This window comes from Ananas comosus, linkage group 4, assembly GCF_001540865.1.
Source record: "Ananas comosus cultivar F153 linkage group 4, ASM154086v1, whole genome shotgun sequence".
Taxonomy (NCBI): Eukaryota; Viridiplantae; Streptophyta; class Magnoliopsida; order Poales; family Bromeliaceae; genus Ananas; species Ananas comosus.
This window is the reverse complement of record NC_033624.1, coordinates 5038782-5060360: the sequence shown is the minus strand read 5'-3', so window position 1 is coordinate 5060360 and position 21579 is coordinate 5038782. Positions and strand designations below refer to the sequence as shown.

Below are 21579 nucleotides of genomic sequence, written 5' to 3'. Positions count from 1 at the left end.
GTCATTTTCGATGATAGAGCCTCCGAATCGACGATCCATATCGTTAAATATGATCTTGAGTATTTCAAACTTCTAAAAAATAAATTCGTAATTTTTCAAAATCGTAATAAAGTCCATCAAGTGGGTATAAAATGAACGGTCAAAATCGAATGACATCCTAAAAATAGATGATTGGATCCTTCAATTTAAGATCGGAGTTTTTGATCTTTATGTAGATAGTGAATAGAATTTTCTATCAAAAATTCAATCGATTCCGGTTTTTTACATCGTTAAACTAGCAAATATTCCATACCGGCCGTTAAAAATTGTCAATTTTAAGATTTTTTTGATTGTAAGGTAAATAGTGTCAAAAAATTATAAAATTTAATTTCTAGAAGTTTTAAATATTCTAAATAATGTTTAATGTTATGGATCGTTGATTCGGAAGCTCTATCATCGAAAACGACTTATGAGTGCGAAGGCGATCGTACTTATAAGAATATAGTAGCCGGACTTATGGATCAAGCTTTTCGAGCCTAATTCGAGCGAGCACAGTAATACTCAAGCTCAACATAAAATAAATTTTGAGTTTTTTTTTTGTTCAAAGCTTGAATCATTTAATTTCAAGTTGAACTCAAGCGAGCTGAATACCGAGCTGAACACAAGCCGGCTCGCTCCTTTGCCATCCCTAACTACCATTTAATGACGCTCATTTATTCACTATTCTCATCAATTTTTTTTTAATACTTAAAATTTTAAAGAGATTTTACAATTTTTTTAGCAGTGGGCATAAGATGTACCACCTAATTACAGGACGTACAAATTGCATTTTTTATTTGTATTTAATCTGAACTTTGTTATTTAAAATTCTGTATTAGATTTAAAATTTTATAAAGATTAAAGATGAGATCTAATTATACTTAGCATACAAGTGTAATTTCTCAAAACTCTCCCTATGTGTATCTTCATGTTATTCTCAATCCAGATTTGATATACATATTTTTATTACATAAAAAAAATAAAATTTTGAAACAGCTACACGCAAAAGGACTATTATATCTAATACATGAAAGAAGGATTTGATTAGACCCCTCAAAGCTGTGCGTAAGGCTAAACAGTTGTCGAATTCGTGGGATCAACTTTTGTCGGCTAATCAGTAATCCTTTTTTTTTCATCCGGTTCGAGGCTCAGCTGCCTCACTCCTGTAGCCTAATTCATCAGTTCAATGAATGAAACAGGTAACACGCTACCTTATTCTCAATATATATATATATATATATATATATATATATATATATATATATANAAATAAGATTTATTTCAAATTTTCAATATGTTTACTTTTTCAAATTTTATAGTTAAATTGACTACTTTTAAAAGGGGTTATAAACTATAACTACTAGCAAATCAATTCTCACTAAATCCGACCTCAAATAATCGAAATTGGATAAAAATATTCATTTGTATAGTGAGGAATCTCGTCAAACTACTAGCAAATCAATTCTGTAATGCACAGATAAAGAAGTAGTTTTTCTAGTTTCTTTATTTGAAATCACTAGTTAATAAAATTTTAATTCATTTATAATAATTTGACGAGATTCCTCACTATACAAATGAATATTTTTATCCAATTTCGATTATTTGAGGTCGGATTTAGTGAGAATTGATTTGCTAGTAGTTATAGTTTATAACCCCTTTTAAAAGTAGTCAATTTAACTATAAAATTTGAAAAAGTAAACATATTGAAAATTTGAAATAAATCTTATTTTTTCACTGGACTATAAAATGGAATGAAGTTCAATTAAACTCAAATTTATTCCAAACAAATATTTTATTTTATTCGTGTTTGTTTTTGTATGGCATTTATACTTCTTTTTGAATGGAAAAGTAGGGGGAGAATTAAAAAACTTAGGAATTTCATTTAGATTGAAACATATGCTGGAAAAAAAAATTAAACAAAAAAAGAAAGGATATTTTTAAACAAATGAGGAGATTCAAATTCAATACACACATTTTATTTCCTCTTTTCCAATAAATACAACAACACCAACACCCATACACACTCACAATGGTATGAATAATCCTGCTTATTCTCCATCCTTATGATTCTATCAATACAATCAATGCCAAAATAACTTCCGCAAAAATAAAAATACATGTAAGAAATTAAAGAAAAAAAAAATCTTTACACAACATTTCATACAGCAATAAGTTGACTCCACACTCATTAATCACAAAACACACACACACACACACACACACACACCTCTCATAAGACATAGAATAAAGATGCAACAATAGCTGCTCCAAGTGTGCTCATGAAGCCCACAACTTGCGAAGAAGCCCCACTAGGTGGAGGGGGAGAGGGAGGTGAAGTTGATGGTGAAACCTCTATTTGTCCCTTAGGCGGGGGCGAAGAAGCTGTAGAAGTTGATGGAGGAAGAGAAGGCGAGGGCGAAGGCGCTATTAAGCTCGTTCTACCGTTTCGGCCCACCATGACCATGACGATCAGCTTCTCGTCCTTCTTGCAGTTGTCTTTGTTTCCGCTGATGAAGTAGAAGGGACCTGACCTCGCGAACGTGAACGCCGTGCTCCCGTCCTTGAACTGATCGATGAACGATGACGTATCGCAGCTGTTGTAAGCATTCTGATCCACTAGCAGCACCGAGTCCTTGTCGGGAGGATAGGAGAACACTGCAACACGAACACAAGTTGAAAATGCTTTGCGTACGACTTCAGTTGTGTCAGATTGATGTACAAACAAGGGGTAGTGACAAATTTCATCCCGAAAGTTTGATCTGGATTTTGATTTTGGCGTGTTTAGTTTCCATTTGACGAGTTAATAGTGAAGTCCTTTTGGTTTAGCTAGTTTAAACATTTGGGCTAAATTGAGAGTCTAAATATGAACTTGAATGTAACAATTGAAACAACGAGGAAATATATAATTGAAAGGGAATCGAACTTTGAAGACTAAATTTGTACTTAACCCGATGAACAAACGCAATCGATGATCGAGAGCGAGTCGAAAATGCTTACATAGAGTGTCGCCAACTTGGAACCGGGTTCTCTCGGCCCAGTCATTGTACGACATCGAATTAGGATTAGGACTAGTCCATTGGCCCGAGCCGCCAACCTTAAACTGACTTGCGGCTGCAATAGTCAATGTTAGGAGAATGGCGAGGACGAAGGCCGAGCCCCGATGCGTCGCCATGGTACAAACCTCGATGCAATATATTTAAGTTTAGGTAGTGGTTAGATCTTGAGTTCCGAGTGCGCACGCAGAATTCGATATGATGTTGAGGGTATTTATAAGGTCTGAGAAGAGCCTTTTCTTCAATTGTGAGGTTACCTTCTTTAGTATAAGATACCCTAGTGTCTGCAGTAAAGTATATATTTGGTTACCTTTATGTTCTGGAGCTATATTGTTCTTCAAGTATCATATTTAGCACAGTATGTTGTCTTCACAAAGTTATACTTTGCTTCCTCCCTAGAGAATATTCATGTCTTGTAGATTAGGTCATACCACCGGAAATGAAGTTTACAGGTAATGTTATGGTTTACCCCTTTATTTTTTACAGGTAATGTTATGGAACAATTTCTTACCTTAGCCGTTCATTCCATCTCATCCGACAGCATCAAGCAGCTGTGACAATAGAAGGCAACCACATCTCATCCTGGTTGCTCGAGCACGCCGACAAGTTGGCATTCATCATCATAGCCAAAATTGTCCCAAACAGATGGCATAAATCTACTGAGCTTTCAGGTGAACTTACCCTACAGAGAAAAGAAATGAAAAGACAATACTTCATCAAATTCGACTGGAATAAATTAAAGTAAAATTTTGAGCTGCCGTTAAGTTATTGATAAAAGTAAAGGTACTTATCTGACACAAAAGAGCAAAAGCGCCAAGGTTCGGTGCTTCTAAAACATTCTGGTTGTACTACACGTATATGTCTTGTATGTCTTGTATGTCGAAACATAAAACTGCATACTGCAGAATGAATTTTCTACAAAGATGTAGGAATTTCATAACTAAAATATAGACTCAATCAAAGACCATCTAAATTACAGTATCGAAAAAAATACATTTACACTACCAAGGAGTATTTCATAGGTCTTTGCTTAAGGATCAAGTGTTTTGAAAAAAAGGAGACATGCGATAGTGTAATCAGGAGATATCAAATATCATGCACCTTTGTTTGTAAGGGCTCCATGTAGTAATACTCTGATGATCAATGTATATTTCAACACCGGAAGTCCCATCACGAAGTATAGAACATGCAATTTGACAAATTAAGTGGTTGTAAATTATAAACTCGTCATCCTAATTGAGACATCAAATAAATACTGGCAATAGTTAGGTCCTAGATCTGTGTCGGGCAATCCAACTACCCTCCTGAAAAGTAATCAAAGCCGAACACGGTGCGAATCAAATAACACACCCTATTGTTATTACATCACAAAATCCCCAAATAGTTCTTGTTCTGTTATTTTCGCCAAACATAACACAAGAAAAAACGGGTAAGAAGATCATCTTTTTCAATCACCCAGAAGTACAAATTCAAATTCAAATTCAAATTCAAATAGACTTCGGTGTTCAGTTTGTAGAACCGACAAACTCTCTCATACAACGTATAGAAGACTGAACTTCGCAACGAGGGGAGTCGACAGGATAAAAGAGTCCAAGGAATTAAGCTCCAAATATACAATGAGAGATTGAATACGTCGCACTCAGTTGCGGCTTTTTGAGGGGGAGATGAGGCGACAGCATTTCAGACAACTGAAAAAAATAAAGAAGTCAAGACCACAGAAATAACAATTCTGACGCTGTTCTGCTGCTGTCAATTGCTTCTTTCGCCAGAAACATTCAGCATGCATAGTTTTGGCAAGTAAACCACGAAATGCAGTACCAGTACATCATTAATAACACATCGTCATAAGATCAATACAGGTAGGTGATCCCAATAAACAAAGAATATGTTGATACAATTTTTCAACTACTTCATGATCAATTTGCATAAATTAGTAAAAGACTAACAGGGTTAGCATCTAGAAATCAGATATTGACCTCACCGCAGTTAACATTACATTCCATAAAAATTAGCACTCATTTTACCTCTTGCCCAGGGGCAATTTCTCCACAAGAAAGACAGGAAAAAAAGAAACCCTCACTTCAGCCACATTCAGAAGTTTCAAAAAGAAAAGTAAACTTCTACACATTTCCACAGCAAATTCGCCTGTGATGCCCTATCAGCATTTCCCTTTCATGTGGAATTGGAAAAGAATACTCATTTTGCACAAAAAATCCTCCTTTCCTTCCATTTTGCAATGTTGATTCACTTTTTTTGCCTCTGCAATCTTGCATTAAACTATCCGTGCATTGACCAGAACACCACCAGATGGAACTCTAGCAGACACTGGCCAGGGGCATTTCGGACCATTAAAAATAGATTTTGGCCCAAAGCAGTAAATAATAATAATAATAATAATATAATAATAATAATGAAGAAGAAGGTAAACTGTTGCAGAATAGAGAAAAAGGACTTTTTCTGCAAAAATTCCGAAAAGAATAAAGAGGATGTTAAATTCCCGCCAAAAGCTGTTTGAAGACTAATCCTTTGTGCAGTGCGCATCGTTACCGTGCTTTGAACAATGGCTGTACCCAACACTTCGAAGGAAAGTCCTTATTTCTTGTGAGCTACTGTTGCTTGCCTGCAGAAGCCGCTCGTCCTCCTCATATATTAGATAGGGGGCTTCAGCTTTTCTCCTGGATAGAAGCCGCGAGGCCCCTCGTAGTACATGGTATTCCCAACCTTGAACATCGATTTTGATCAGTAAAACCCGTTCTGAATCAGGAATTACTTCATCCAAAGGGATTGTTGGGACCTCAATCGCGATCTCTTCATTGGACTTGAATGCAAGCTTCGCACCGGTCGCAGAGATGGCACTGTTGTCGAGACGGCCGACTAACTGATTCATCAAAGCAAGATAAGTTTTAAGAAATACTCCACTAAAGGAGAGCCAAAAAAGTAATATGCGAGAGATCAAAAGGAAATTTATTGGTTTTATAATGTGCTGGTTCAAATTTCAAATTATAAACCTGCTCTTAGATCTCGGTCCATGAGCACTATCACGTGAAATACAAAATATGCCAAATTATCCATAATGTCACCGTTTGGTACTTGGTACTGGATTAGAAGGATCAGACAAGGGAACAAACATGGGGGAGCAAAAGGGCTTAGCAACGCGGAGGCATCAGATGTCATGACTAATACAGGGTTGGCAGGAGGATCCAATGAGATTTTTCGAATTCAATCACACACCATCCCAATCTCTTTTGTCGGATTCAATAATCTAATTGCAGCGGGATTGTTCGATCCAACCAGATTCCTCTAGTGACCCTTGATACCACCAAGTTGCTAAACTCTCCCTCCTCCCCCCAAATATTGCTCTCTTATCTTATCTTATCCAATTCAATCCTTGGTGCCAAACGAGCCAATATGTGAATCTGATATGCTATTATAAGTCTTACAAACTTCAAGTGAAAGATGCATGTACGAGTTATCAAAGGAACAAAATACATCCCTGAAATTTTGAAGCAGAGATATGAATAAAAAACACATTTATTAATATTGAAGAGACTTTCATACATAAATTTGTCTATAGAACACACAATTATACGAAACCTAGTTTCATATAAGTTTCAAGGAAAATGACACCACCCATAAAACAGAGGCGGACAACATAGAACCCATGAGCTATTCGACATCAACAATTAATGATTGAAAGATGAATGCACCTCTTGGTTTCAAATACACTAGTGTTCATTCATTGGATCTTGAAATTTTCTTAATATTTACTCAACTTTTAAAAACAAGTTGATAATGGGGTTCATGGAAGTAAATACTCGGATAAAAAGGTAGGAACTTGAATCATGTTGGTGGTTTATGTAATGAGCTTGTTCTCAAACAAAGTGATGAAAACCATAACCTCAGAAAGAACAAAATAATTTATGAGCTCATGTATCGATGGATAATGAATACCACAGCCAACTAAGGCTCCGTTTGGAATTGTAGGGAGCTTGTGTTACGTGCGGTGAGAAAGTACGATGGAAAAAAATCCCGTTTGTTTCGGTATGTAATATTGCATTCCGCATATCGCAATGAGTCAGTTATGATATATTTTCTACGGTCCCACCAAAGAACGCAGAAGGATATCTTGTATATGGTCCCAACGAAGAACGCAAAAGTATATCCCTATATACTTTTTTGCCCCTACTCCATTATATCAAATAGCGTTAGATGTGCCTCAACACCAATTACGTCCTAATATGTATTTCCTAAACTAATGACAAGATGTAATGTGATTATTTATCTGCTATAGATACGAAAAATTTTATTTTGGAAACTATATTTTGACAGTGTATTGTATATTTATCGGCTCTTACAACGAGTTGGCAAGTACAGAATCTACAATTGGTGTTTTCAGCAGATTATAGACAATTTAAATTTTAACTAGGTAACAGCTCCATGATAATCAGGAAAAGAGGGGTGAAAGTGCCGGATGTAGATTTTTGAGATTTGCATACTTCTCCTATTTCAATACTTCAACCTAGCAGAAAACTCACGATCATATAATGTGGTCTTTTGCTGAAACGATCACAAGGAACCTAGATTCAGCACTAGATCAGTGAAAGTATCATAAGAAAGAAAGGCGTTCAGGGAAAGAACTGAGAGTACTTCCATGAACACAAGTGCTCAGAATTTAAACATAGTAGCATATAAATTTGCAAAAATAACTTATGTTCAAATTTATTAGTGCACTTTGCCGCCCATTAGAATTATCAATAGTCAGTTAAAGAAGTTAGAAAATACAACCTTCTTATTTAAGCAGCAGTATATAATATTCAGTGCAATTTCACCAAAAAAAGAAACTACTAAATTTTTTTCGTGTAGTTGTTTCAATTGCAGATATAGTTGAATAATTGAAAAGACTCTAGATAAAAGGTTTGTCTTTCTATATAATCAAAAAATATCTGTCTTGTGGAATTCTGAACAAAAAATTACTGTATGCTGATTACTTATGAACTAGTCAAAGATAAGATGCTTTGAGCTTTCTCTCCTAGGTTAATGGCCAGTCTGATTATAAAATAATAGCTGTCTAGTAAGAAGTTTAACATCAGTGGCAAATGAAAAAGGCTTAATTACATTTGACTACACTGTACTTTATGATTTTATTCATTTGCAAAATTGCACTATCTTTTCTTCTTCTTCTTTTTTCAAAGACACCACTACACTATTGATTTTTGTCAGTCTCTACACAACCATCAATAAAACCTACTGTTTTAGACAAAAGCTAGCAGTTCTATTAGCATGCGCTAGTGGCATATATTCGGTCCATTTTTGACAGGCAAAATTAAGAAAGCACTTAAGCACCTAGAACAACTTGATAGAAACTTTCAATTAATCTTTTCCGGAGGCCCACTTCATTTCACCTCCCCCCCCCCCCTCAAAAAACACCCATCTTCTAACCAGTACCTCTTAATAGAGTTGCAATATTCTGTCTAAAACGATAGATTTGTTGATAGTCACGTAGCAATTAACAAGAAAATGATAATTCAATAGTGCCTCTGAACAAAAACGTCAAAGAGTATAGCAAATGAAAATAAAGGTAAAGTACGGTGTAGTAAGATGTAATTAAGCCTTTGGAAAAGTCCTTTAAAACATGGTCTTTTGTATACTATTCTTTTCACCTAAACTGCCCCATCGAAGAACTTCTAATGAGGATCTCCTAGATATCCTTTAAAATAAGATACATAATGACAATTGAAAATTTCCAAACCATCCTGACAATGTAGAGAAAGATCTCACAATGAAAATAATGGATAACTAGCATTTAACGAAATGAGGCTATCTACTACAATACTACAACTCTTTTGATACCATTTGTTGATTCTCAACTTATTTTAACCTTCTTTAAAATTCTGTTAAGGAACCGAGGCCCATTAAGATTCAAAATATCCTCAAGATTGCCAATTAATCCATATAGAGCTCGAGCCCAAACAGAACACTTCGAATAATACTAACAAACTGAAAAATAAAAGAGCTGAAAATCCCCTTAAATTGAAAATTGACTCATTATGCCTGATTAAATCCAAATATATCTAGAGACTCTAAAGCTACAATTGATACAATCAACTGAATCTGGAAATCACTTGATCCATCCCAATATCATCCAAGTGCTCTCAATAGGACTGGCGATTTAATTTAGATCCAAGTGAAAATCCGAAATTGTTGATTGCTGAAGTTTGCTTCCCTTGCACCTCAATTCACCATTGAAGTTAGTTGTCTAGCATTGCTGCTTTCCAATATGGATGTGGTATCAAAATCTCATCTCCCTGCCAAGTCGCTTTCCATGCAAGGCTGGCTCCTTTACTTGGCGCTTCAGTTAGCAGAAGATGAAGGATGATCTCCTTGTATCCTTAGAGATAAAAACTCTGGAAAGTACCATGCTTGACCTTCCTATAATGTCAGACCAAATAGCGAGCCACTGTTGTAGGGGCCACATCAATGCTTCACAAGAACCTGTTCATGATCATCAAGCCATACCGATCAATAGGGATGCTTCATCCACTCCATCTCTGGATTAGTATTATCTAGAAATTAAGAAGAAACTATTTTCTTGGTTCTACTCCCATACAGAGGGTAGTACACAGATTTTTCTGTAGCACTTGACTCTTGGTTGGAAGATTCAAACCAACATCATTTCCTTGTTCTCAAGTATATGTAGTTTGTACAGAACAATTCATAAAGAATGTTATTGCTCTCTTTGTCAGACATCTTCATGTTCTTCAATACTTGTTGTCTCTTTGACTAGTTATTTTGCAGCTTCTTCTTTGATGGGTTCATGCCACTTTGGCCAAGTAAAGACAATTAGGAAAAGGAGTGAACACCCCTAAAGGCCTAAATAAGAAACTTTAATCCACAATTTTCCATCATACAATTACTGTATTCTGAAAACCTCCTTTTCTATGGCCTACATGAAAGTCTGTGATCATTCCAAACCTTTCCCATACAATTTATTAGCAATAATAGGAAAACGTTATACCATACTTCAGCCTAAACTTATCTTGACTCTTGAGGGCTCCTAATTAGGAAAGTAGAAAAGATTCAAGCTTTCCCAAAGATTCTCCATTCACATAACCAGATTGGAGCCCTAAATAACATCTAACTGATATAGACAAACATAATCCACAAAATATCCAAAATTCAAGATTGGCTTCTTATGCCCAATAATGACCTCATTATAAACCTAAGAATAATCTAAATCCACAACTGGTTCAATCTATTTAATTTTAAATAATAAAATAAAATCAACCAATTATCACCTGCTGACCTGCCTGTTCTTTCTTGGACTAGAATTGACTTCGACTTTACTTGAAATCTACAGTAATTAATGGCAACATATAGAAGACTCCAGGGACAGTGACATAGATAACCTTAAGACTGTCAGATGACATTAAATAGAGAATTATAGAACATTATTATTTTAACTACTTTCTATAATTAACCTCGATAACTGCACCTCAAACACTGCAAAAATCTTTAAGGGCCTGTATGGATACATGAACATCTTATTCGGCACATCTCTTTTTTTTTTTCTTAGGGATAATGCAGTTATTGGTGGATGAGTACTATTAAATGCCTACAACGTCATAACATATTCGACCTCTTAGCCTCATACTGGAAAATCATGACCGTCAAGACCTTACACGGCCTACAACCAAGCTCATATGTTGCAATGAGAGAAGGGAATCCCCATAGGCATAAGTTTAAATTGGATAACTAGTTCAAAGTTCGAAGATCCAAACAAGCCCCAATTATTCTCTATGTTGCCGCCCAAAAAAAAGTCATAGCATGAGTTGGCATTAAAAAAATAAGTGTTTCAGTATACTTCTGCACATAATATGAAAGAGTACGTGGCATTGCAGGTAATATTAAGTTTGACTGGCAATGTAAATCATCATTATTCAAATTAGTGACAATATATTTAGTGCACCGGTCATAACTGTCTTAACTCCAAAGCCTATTAAGTAGCAACTGATACTGCTACAATACTGCATTGTTGCTCAAACAAAAATAATTTTCATAAGTTCTTAAGTTTTCACAATAAACTTTGTTACCATCTTGAATAACGTGTCTGATAAATTTAGTTAATGAATGATACATTGAATAGAAACCTAATAAATTACTAAAAATCATCATTTACTCACCACAATTCTAATTTCTAGAATGGGAATCTAACATCAATGAAAAGTCAATGGTTACAAAGAGTTGGCATACACCTGTGTATCACGGACACTTCTATCAGCCTCGCGTGTCCGTGTCGGACACGTGTCTGATGTGGCATTCGTTGGACGCACGTTTAATACCGATCCATAGCGCAAACAATTAAAAAAAGGATATACATATGTTTATTTTACTTTTTTTATGCATTATAAATGTAAGATGATAAATATTTTAGCTTTTTGATGAATGCATACAAATTTTTTGACAATATAAATAAATTATGTATGGTGCAAATGTTTTTTTCTTAGAATATATGAATTATCAATAAAAATTTTACTAACTTTCCTTCGTATAAGAAATATAACAATATCTTACCAAAATTAATATTTTATTTATAATAAAATATATTATTATATTAATAATATTATATTTTATTAGCGGTATTCATGCCGTGTCCGTGTTCTAATTTTTTAAAAATTTTCGAGCCGCCGTGTCCGAGTCGTGTCTTGTTCCCCTGTCCCGTGTCGGTGTCCGTGACGCCTAGACATACACTCACAATGTATCAAATTTGAACTCATGTAGTTCAAGAAAGAAACCATTTTTTTCTCAGAAACAGGCACTAAACATGCGCTAATTCTCGGAAAGAGACCCTACCTTATGGAAGGTGATGTTCCCAATCCGATCCGAGGCGGCTGCTGCATACACGGTGACCCGATCCCCGGCTCGGTTCAGGAAGACCCCGTCGCAGATCCGCTGCAGGTTCTCGAGCACAGGCTCGAACGCCACCACCCGGAACCCCATAGCGGCAGCCGCGAAAGACGCCATCCCCACATTCGCGCCCACGTCCACCACCACCGCACCACGGCCCCTCTCCTTCCCTTCCAACAGCTCCTGGATCGTCGCCGATATGTCCGGGCGCCGGAAGGGCTTCCCCTTCAGCATCCGCACGATGTTCTTGTGCGGCTTCTCCGGCAAGGCGCCGAAATCGGAGAGGGAGAAGAAGAAAGGGTATCGCACGCCCTCCACGAGGCTCGCGAACACGGGCGACGCCTGCGGCGAGGCGAGGCAATCGTAGGGCCGGATCCCACGGGCGTGGGCTAGGGTTTTGTAGGGTGCGATGCGGCTAGGGTTTGAGGTGGAAGGGTAGAAGAGGAAGATGAAGAAGAGGATGAGGAAGATGGAGGAGAGGGAAATTAGGGTTTTGTGGGAAGAGAGGGAGGAGGGTTTGTCTCTTCGCCATGCGTTCGCCATTTTTGTTATTTTTTGCTCCCTCCAGTAACGGAAAGTGGGAAATTTGGGAAAGGAGCGAGTGAGACGAAGATATAGCACGGGGAAAGAAGCGCAGAGTTTAATTAGCCGTTAATCACCCTACTTAAGAATTTTTTATATATTACTGCATGGAGTTAAGCTAGAATACTATCAGTAGCAAACGTGCTCCATTGCCACCCATTTATTTTCGATGATGGAACCTCCAAATCGACGATCGGCACCGTTGAATATGATCTATACTACTTGAAGTATCTAGAAATCAAATTTCATGCTTTTCCGATATTATTTTCTTGTCCATCAAGTGGGCATAAAAATGAACGGCTAAAAATGAATATCCTCTAAAAAGTGATGATAGGAATTTTGTAATCAAGATCGAGAGTATAGATCTTATTCTAAATAGTTTAAAAAATTTTCTAACCAAAATTCAATTGATTTGGATGGCTTTACACCGTTAAACGAGAAAACGCCTCATATCTATCATTAAAATTACAAATTTTGAAACCCTTTGATCATTAGGTTAATGATGTCGAAATGATTTGAAATTTAGTTTCTAAATATTTTAAGTGGTATAAATTATGTTCAACGGTGCCGATCGTCAATTTAAAGGCTACATCATTGAAAACAAATGGGTGGCAACGGAGCCGATTTGCTACCGATAGCATTCCAGCTCAACTCTTACTGCATGGTTATCTTTACGATATCAGACATTCTCTATTCTTTCTTTCTTTTTTTTTTTTTTACATTTAAAAAAAGGTTGGGGGAAACCCTAGAGGGACACCTGTCGCCCTTAAACCCTCCGTTCTCTTTCTCTCTATTCATAAATTTACTAATTGCGAATCTTTTTTAGCTTTTCCCTCGTCTCAGAAAATATGGGGTTCACTATTCTATTTAATTTATTAAATTTAGGGTAAACTTTAAAAACCATTCATGTGGTTCTTTACTTTCTGATTTTGATATTCTGTGGTTTAAAATATATCAAGTTAGGGTTCGTTTGGGATTGCGGGAGATTGTGTTACGTATGGTGAGAAACAACAATGAAAAAATACCGTGTTTGTTTTCAAACGTAATATTGCATTCAGTATATTGCGGTTAGTCGGATACAATATATTTTCTATAGTCCCATCGGAGAACGCGGAAGCATATCCCTATATGTTTTTTCTCAACTCAATAGCGTTAGATAGACCTCAATACCAAACTAAGCCTCATGTGGTTTCATTTTATCTTTTCGTCAGCTTCTCCGTTAATATTTCGTTAAATTATATACAAAAAACTTCAGATACCCCATCTAGGTATTCACTTTAGTACTCTTTAGTTTTAATTTTATCACTAATTTAACAAAGAAGAATTAGTGGAATCGATAATAAAAAAATAAAAATGAAATTACAGGGCACTAAATTGATACACTTTAAACCACATAGTACTAGATTGAGAAAATGTGAAACTGAATGATGGTATTTAAAATTTTTCCTTAAATTTATTAGATAAGAATAATTTTTTAATCCTAAACTTACTAATTGGGAACCTTTTCCAGCTTTCCGAACATGGGGCCCACTATTCTATTTTATTTATTAAATTTATTAGATGAAAATGGTATTTTAATTCCCATCTTAAGAAACATGACTCAATGAAGGAATGTGGGCCTATTTTATCTATAAATCTATAATCTATCTATAAACTAATATGAATCCCCAATAATTTTGCCACATGGCAAAATTTCCTTCACCCTCACTTTGGTCCTCTTTTAAACCGAACCGTTTTCTTTTTCACCCGAACCGTTTTTTTCCACGTGGCAATAATTGGGTTTTGAACCGTTGCAGAGTTTCTTACAATAATTGGCCACTTGCAGAATGACGGTATCCGCGGACGCGGGGAGCAACAGGGTGACGGTGACGGGGCCCGCGGATCCGTGGGAGGTGAAGGAGAGGATCGAGACCAAAACGAAGAGGAAGGTGGAGTTCGTCTCCCCAGCGAATCCACCCAAGAAGGATAAGGACAACAAAGTCGGCAGCGACAAGAAGTCCGGCACCGACTCCCCCAAGCAGCCCACGAAAGACGCCACCGCCGCCGGCAAGGGCGATGACAAAAAGCCCAAAGAGGTGCCCAAATTTCTTTTTATTTATTTTTATTTATTTATTTATTTTACCAATTAATTAATTAATTGAATCAATTAATTAACCTACTGGTCGTTTTTAATTAATTAATTAATTCATCGGTATTAATTCCTTAATTTTTTTTAAAAAAAATTTATAGCCTCCGGAGTCGACGGTGATGCTCAAGATCCGGCTCCACTGCGAGGGGTGTAACGACCGAATTAGGGTTTCTTCTTTTCTTTTCTTTTTTTTAATGTGAAGTTAAATATTAATAATAATTAGCGGTTGTGCGGCGCTGTGACGCCCCAACTTTCCAGGGGGTCACCCATCCTAGGACTACTCCCGTCCTAGCACGCTTAACTCTCTTAATCTCTTGGGCCTTGCCACCACCCAAAATGCTTAAGCCGGGTTAAGAGTTTAGCCCTATTATATCTCATATATAGGACTATCTGGGGTCTCACAGGCGCAGGGGTGAAGGAGGTGATGGTGGATGCAGCGAAGGACCTGATCACGGTGAAGGGCCACTTGCTTGATCAATTTTATAAAGTTTCATGCTTATTGTCTTTTGTAATGATATTTGAAGTGTAGGTGAATGATTGTTTTTAGATTGTACAGCACCTTCGATAGTTTCAAAAGTGATAGTTACTTCTGAACATACCAAAACATGTAAGTCATCTCTCTTAAGTAAAATACATTATTAGGTCACGACTTCAGATATACCGTAGGAAATTTCTTCAATTCAGATATAACTTTTCTTTGTCTATTTTGTATCTATGCATTTTTGGAGTACTTACAATTTTTCTCTAAGTATCCAGAAGTAACTGATATTTTAGTTTGGTCTAACCTGACAATGTAGCAATCTATCTAGAATTTTTAAGTCAATAATATTTTAAATTTTAGTTGTATTTTATTTTAATTTGCTTTTGAGGCTTCAATGAATGTTGCGACTCTCCAAAGCCCTCAGCTATCAAGTTCTTCTCCAAACTCTAAGGTAATTCATCCTTACCCATTCCTTTCTCTCTCTAGATCTTTGTTTATTTAGATCTATGTTATAATGTTTCAGTCAATTGAGGTTTTCAAACTCTGGTCTTCGGTATTAGATTTTCTATTATGATTTGTATTTGATTTGTACTGAGGTTTCACGATTGGGATTCCAATCCTCTGTTGGTAGTGATTATACTTTAGTTTTTTCTTGGTGAATTTTACTTTTTTTGTTGTAAATTGGGTGATATGAGGGAGTTGGTTGATTGGATTTGTATATTGCCGCTATAGTCATTGAGAGTAAAGTGATGCAGTTTAAAATATGCAAACAATTATAGTTCGAGAAATGGTGACTGCAATAAGTATAGAAAAAAAAGAGAGTACATAAGTGATTAAGCATCAATTAATTAGCAGGATGGACCGAGTTTTAACTAGAAATTATAAACGATAATTTGATTGCTAATTTTGCTCAACTAGCGAAAAACAACCATGGAGTATTGGATTGCCTACGAAGTTGAAAACATACATCAAATAATAATAATAATAATAATAATAAGATCAATTTTGATAAAAATAAGGAAAGAAATAAAATTTAGTGTCTTTAATACCTTTCTGCTGAAAACTTTGAAAAGTTCTTTGACAATGGGACATGTCCAGAAAAGTTGTTGTAACAGAGGTTTCTGAAATTAAAACCAGATGGCCAATAATGTAATTTTAAAATTGATGTAAATATTTTTTTTAAAATGATGTTGAAATAGTAAAAAGTTTACAATGAAGTTAAGCTAAAGCAGTTGGTTAACTAAGCAGGTATATCTCCATACAAGTTGTTATTCAGGATCCTATATATTCATGAGAAGTTTGTTAAAATAATTCACAGAAGAAAGTCTCTTTTACGACAAAATAAGAAATATATAGAAAGTGGGACTTACAAAGTTCCAATCTTATATCCTGCAGCTGCCCCAATTCTCCAGGAATTTTACCAGATAGGTTGTTGTATGATAGATCACTGTATAACAACAATGTGAGTTGCCAAATCTAGGAGATGAAAGAACAAAAATGCAGAACATTTTCACTACAAGAAAAAGGATCTATGCCGACGCTTTTACGCCGACGCACTTAGAAAGCGTCCACAAATTTTTACCCTGTCGAAATTTTATCGACGCTAGGGATGAGCGTCGCCAAAGTAAAGCGCGAAAAATTACTTTGGTAAGGCCTTTTTTTTGGCCTTTTCATTTTCCCTCGTTCCACTCCCGCTCCAACCCTTTCCTTAGCAAATAAGGCTAGGGTTTGGCTACCTCTCCTAAATCCGCCCCTCCTCGACCTCGTCGTCGCCATCGCCTCCTTCCAGGTCAGTGCGCAACCCTCCGGCTCCACCTTGTCGACCGACAAGGTAAGCTGCTCCACCTTCCCCTCTAATTTCGAGGCGACATCTCGCCGGTCTTTGACGATGGTGGTGGTAGCGAAGGACGAGAAGGCGAGGGGGAGATAAGTATTTCGACACCGACGCATCGAGAAGAATCTATCCCATTTTCTGGTTCGATTTTCTCTTTTTATCGACTATTACAGTTATGCTACCAGATAGATTTAGAAATCCCAAGGTTGAGAGCCATTTTTTGAATTTTTCGACCCATTTCTTGAAATTGGGTGTGGGTTAGGGTTTTTCCCTGTGGGATTTAAATTTTAATTTTAATTTGAGTTTAAATTTAGAGGAGGTGAATTGTGTTTTGGGAAATTTTGGGGTGATTTGTGTCATTGTGGTTGGAACCAGCAGCAAGAGGATTGAAGGAGAGAGCATTGTTTCTTTTTTCTTCACTCTTTCCCATTGTGGGATGTAGAAATTAGATTTTTTTCTCCTGAAATATATCGATATTATCTAATTGTTTGCAGGATAATCCCTCAACTATTCCTTTGATTTAATTTTCAGTTCTTTGGCACCAACAAACAGCTCTGAGTTGTTCTCTTCCCTAGTAATGTTTTATTTCACTAGCTCAAACCCTCAATTTTACGACACCAGAGTGTGTAAAAGAAAATTTGACAAAATTAGTGACAATTAATAGGCAAATCTTTCGAACCTACTAATTATGAACTACTCAATCAAAGGAGATCATAGGGTGACATAAAAACACATTAATGAACTTTCTTGATCGATTCTTGCTGAAATAAATCAGAAAAAGAAATCCATACAAAAGCATGGCTACAGAAAGATTTTAGGAAGAGAAACGATATGCTATGTTTTGGCATGGTAATTTTTGGTTAGCACATGACAAACACGAGGGCTTAGGGTTTTTTTGTTTTAATTAACCTTTATATTTGATTGATTGACATATTTTTTGAGTTAGGATTGATATTTATGTAATACAATGTCCTTTGGATGTTTCTATTTGTCTTTACTTGCATCTTTTTTGTTTGTATGAAATGTTTGTATTTTAAATTATTCCTAATAGATATCTTGTTCTTGATGAAACTTTAAGCTCATTATTACTCTGCTAGAACAAATGAACTCTGATATTCCATTTGCTAATGTCTTAAGCACTTCATTGGTTCAAATTACAGTTAAAGAGTGCACTAATGGTTACCTTAAGTTCTTCTACAAAGCAAAATTTGATTAGTAATTAATAAAGAATCCTTCCTCCAGTGCATAATTTACCTATAAGTTGTGATTTTATCATATGTCTGATGAAATGTTTCTTCCGATACAAATGTGCTACAAGTTGTAATAATTTATTTCTTTTTCTGTTTTGAAACTATAGTATATTTGGGTATATAATTTGTGAGTTGATGCATNAATTATTCCTAATAGATATCTTGTTCTTGATGAAACTTTAAGCTCATTATTACTCTGCTAGAACAAATGAACTCTGATATTCCATTTGCTAATGTTTTGAAACTATAGTATATTTGGGTATATAATTTGTGAGTTGATGCATTTGAATTCTAGTTTTTTATTTTGACTATTAATGTCAATTTTGAAATTTCTAATGGTTTCTTTGATAAGTTGAATTCTATTAATGGTTTCTTTAGTCAGTTGTTTGATATTTCTCTTTTTGCTGCAGCTTCTTCAGAATTATAGTTTATGCATAATACATAGCCTGCTATTAGCATATTTTCCTTTTGCAGATTTCTTCAAATGAATTCGATAATGTAGGAGGACTTGCAAAACTAAAGATCGAGAATATATTTATCAAGCCTCAATTAATTTTACAGTATTCAATATGCACTTTATTTTATATTATTTTTATTTTTTGCATCAATAAAGTTATGTGGCATGCAATTGATATATATGTTCAATTTTTTTTGCTTTAATGTAGAAGACTTATTGGGAGATCTAGCTAAACAATCGACTATGCCGGAGTTCTCAAATACCACCAAACAAATTGAAGATATAATATTTTCAAGTTAAAAAAAGGGAGAAAACTGGTATGATCGAGTGAAGGGTTGTGGCATTGGTTCCTCACCAACACAAGTTTTTGGAAATTCAGGCTCAGTTAAGAAATGTAGAGAATGAAAGACATGATCCAATAAAAGAAGAAGTTCAAAAGCTGCAAGTTCAAATGCAAGAAATGCGAAAGAAATACGAATCGGAAATGAATGAGATACTTGTAGGCCAATACGTGAACTTCGGCTCAGAGACGAGGGTGAATTGTGACTTTTTTTTAGCTTTATTTTTGTAAATCTTATAAGTACTATAATTCTAGAATTAAGTTTATATGCCAATAGCTTGTTATTGTTTTGACTTAGTAATGTAATACATTGACATGAAGTTTAAATATTTATTACTTTCTTATATAAGTTATATATTGTTATTGTCATTAGTTCTTTAATTAGAAATGTGCATACATACTAGATTTTAGTTCTTGGTTGAATAAGTTGAACGGTGAATTTTGTTTAAACAGAAAATTATCAAAAAAATAAATATATATTATAATAAGTTGCCGACGCATAAAAGTGTCCCTATCTAAAAATAAAAAAACAAGTTACCTATTTTGCCGGCGCTTTAAAGCATCACAACAAAGGAAGACAGGCTTAAGCCTAACTACCATGCCGACGCTTTGTAGCGTCGAGAAATGTAGCCGACGCTCTAAAGCATCGTAAAATGATTTTTGTTCATGTGTAGATAGTTTCGAATTAACGACCAAAATGACGACGCTTTTGTGCGTCGGCCCTATTTACCGACGCTTTGCGATGCGTCGGCATTTTTCTCCCGTCACTGCGCTTACCGACCCAGCGCCCGACGCTTTTTCGAGCGTCGGTATGTGATTTAAAAAGCGTCGGTATAGTCCGCTTTTTTTGTAGTGTTTGTAGGTTCCAAAATTTAGTAATGAGAAGATTATATGATTTAAACACTTCTTAGTTCCTCAAAATATATGATTTTTTTTTATATATACAAATGTCATATGATAAGCAATTATGCATGTTTTATTTTTGGTGTTTGAAATTTTCATGTGATTTTGGGAGATGTTGACAGTCATTTTCTCCTTTTATTTTGAACTCTATCCCATGTTTTCTTTTTATTTTTCCTTGCCACCATAGCAATACAAATTTCTACCTATAGAAATTCATACTTTCTACTACTGTATTAAGGCTACCTCTTTGAAAAGAAAGATATAACTGTACATAACTGAACTATGAACCATTTTGAATAGGCTTCCTAACTTTTCAAAATTATAATTTTATTATTTAACCTTTCAATCTATTTGCTTTAAGTCAGTCGGAGATATTTTGACTCTAAAATATAAGCTAATTACTTACTATAATTAAATTCATAGCTGTGAGAATCGGTATGAAACATACAAACTAATTAAATATGTAAAGACAAACGAGACATTTAAATTTTACAGTCAAATACCATCGATTAATTCAAATCAAATAAATTGATTGGTTAGATAGTAAAATCAAAATTTGCAAAGATTACATCGCCAACTTAAAATAGTTCATAGTTTAGATAAGTTTTATATGTTTTTACCAATAAAAAAAAAAAAGATGGTATAAATATTTCTCCTAAAGTTTTTGCTTATATTAATTATACTTAATACTATGCTTTCATGTTACATATGAAGTTCAATAGTCTATTTGCATTAAATGTGGGTCTTATTCACCGAAAGTAAGGGTGAAGGTTCACACGAATAATAATTTGCAATTAATTAGTATGTATAAAGAAATGAGCAATGATAAGTAACTCTTGCTTCTATTAATTGTTCACAAATTACTGATTTGCAAGAAGAAAAAAGGGTGTATTTAGTGCAAAAATACTGATGAAAATCTACTTATTTTTGCTTACTGCTTCGTTGTTCCTGTTTCGTTATTTTCCATTGCAGATTTTTGCTCTATCTACTATTGAGTAAATTAGATATATTTCATCTCATAACATCATAATGACAAGTGCATTTGTGATTATTCTATTCTTAACTAATTTATATTTTCTATTTAAAATTTAAATTATTTCAAACCTAAATTTCTTATCTATTCTAATTTTGTTCTTTTTTTTTTTATTTTGTTGGATTTCAGTGCATTAAGAGCTATAATACATTGAGAGAAAGATTTCTGACGATATAAGGCAATTGATGAAAGCCCTATAAATATTTGAAGAAGGGGCATTAAAGTTATAGGATTTACTAATGAAAGAGAGTTAATGTATAGGAATTATGAAGTTAATTTTAAGTCTCTTTGTATTTGTAGATCATATTATTCTCTCATTACTATGATAAATATATCTTTAAACCCATTTAATGAAACATAGAGTAGGGCTTTCCACTATCATTTTATGTATTGCAAGTACTTTCCGATTTTTTCATGTATTCTAATGAATGAAAGCTAATTATGAATTATGATATCATTTTGATTAATTGTTATATATATTGATTTACTTTATAGAATTGCCCGCTGCAACGCGCGTGTATCTACACTAGTTATTTATTAAATAAGAATGATATTTTTATTTATTAAATGACAATGGCTAAGTTTAAGTTAAAATA

At 34.9% G+C, this 21579-nt stretch overlaps 2 protein-coding genes across 2 annotated transcripts; both read right to left on the bottom strand.

Annotated features, from left to right (window-relative positions):
• On the bottom strand, nt 1971-3265 carry LOC109709459 (early nodulin-like protein 1). Its single transcript, XM_020231713.1, has 2 exons — nt 3016-3265; nt 1971-2673 (listed from the first exon to the last, which is right to left on the bottom strand). Exons 1-2 carry the CDS (start codon nt 3188-3190, stop codon nt 2249-2251), a joined length of 600 nt encoding a protein of 199 aa, XP_020087302.1. The 5' UTR covers nt 3191-3265; the 3' UTR covers nt 1971-2248.
• On the bottom strand, nt 4872-12601 carry LOC109708459. The gene is made up of 2 exons (XM_020230211.1): nt 11922-12601; nt 4872-5949 (listed from the first exon to the last, which is right to left on the bottom strand). Exons 1-2 carry the CDS (start codon nt 12516-12518, stop codon nt 5590-5592), a joined length of 957 nt encoding a protein of 318 aa, XP_020085800.1. The 5' UTR covers nt 12519-12601; the 3' UTR covers nt 4872-5589.

What these genes read in the sequence shown, in the direction of transcription:
- LOC109708459 (XM_020230211.1), bottom strand. Translation starts at nt 12,518, where the DNA reads ATGGCGAACGCATGGCGAAGAGACAAACCCTCCTCCCTCTCTTCCCAC. An exon ending in GGAACATCACCTTCCATAAG is followed by an intron (nt 5,950 to 11,921) that starts GTAGGGTCTCTT and finishes TTGATGAATCAG; the next exon opens with TTAGTCGGCCGTCTCGACAA.
- LOC109709459 (XM_020231713.1), bottom strand. Translation starts at nt 3,190, where the DNA reads ATGGCGACGCATCGGGGCTCGGCCTTCGTCCTCGCCATTCTCCTAACA. An exon ending in CCAAGTTGGCGACACTCTAT is followed by an intron (nt 2,674 to 3,015) that starts GTAAGCATTTTC and finishes TTCGTGTTGCAG; the next exon opens with TGTTCTCCTATCCTCCCGAC.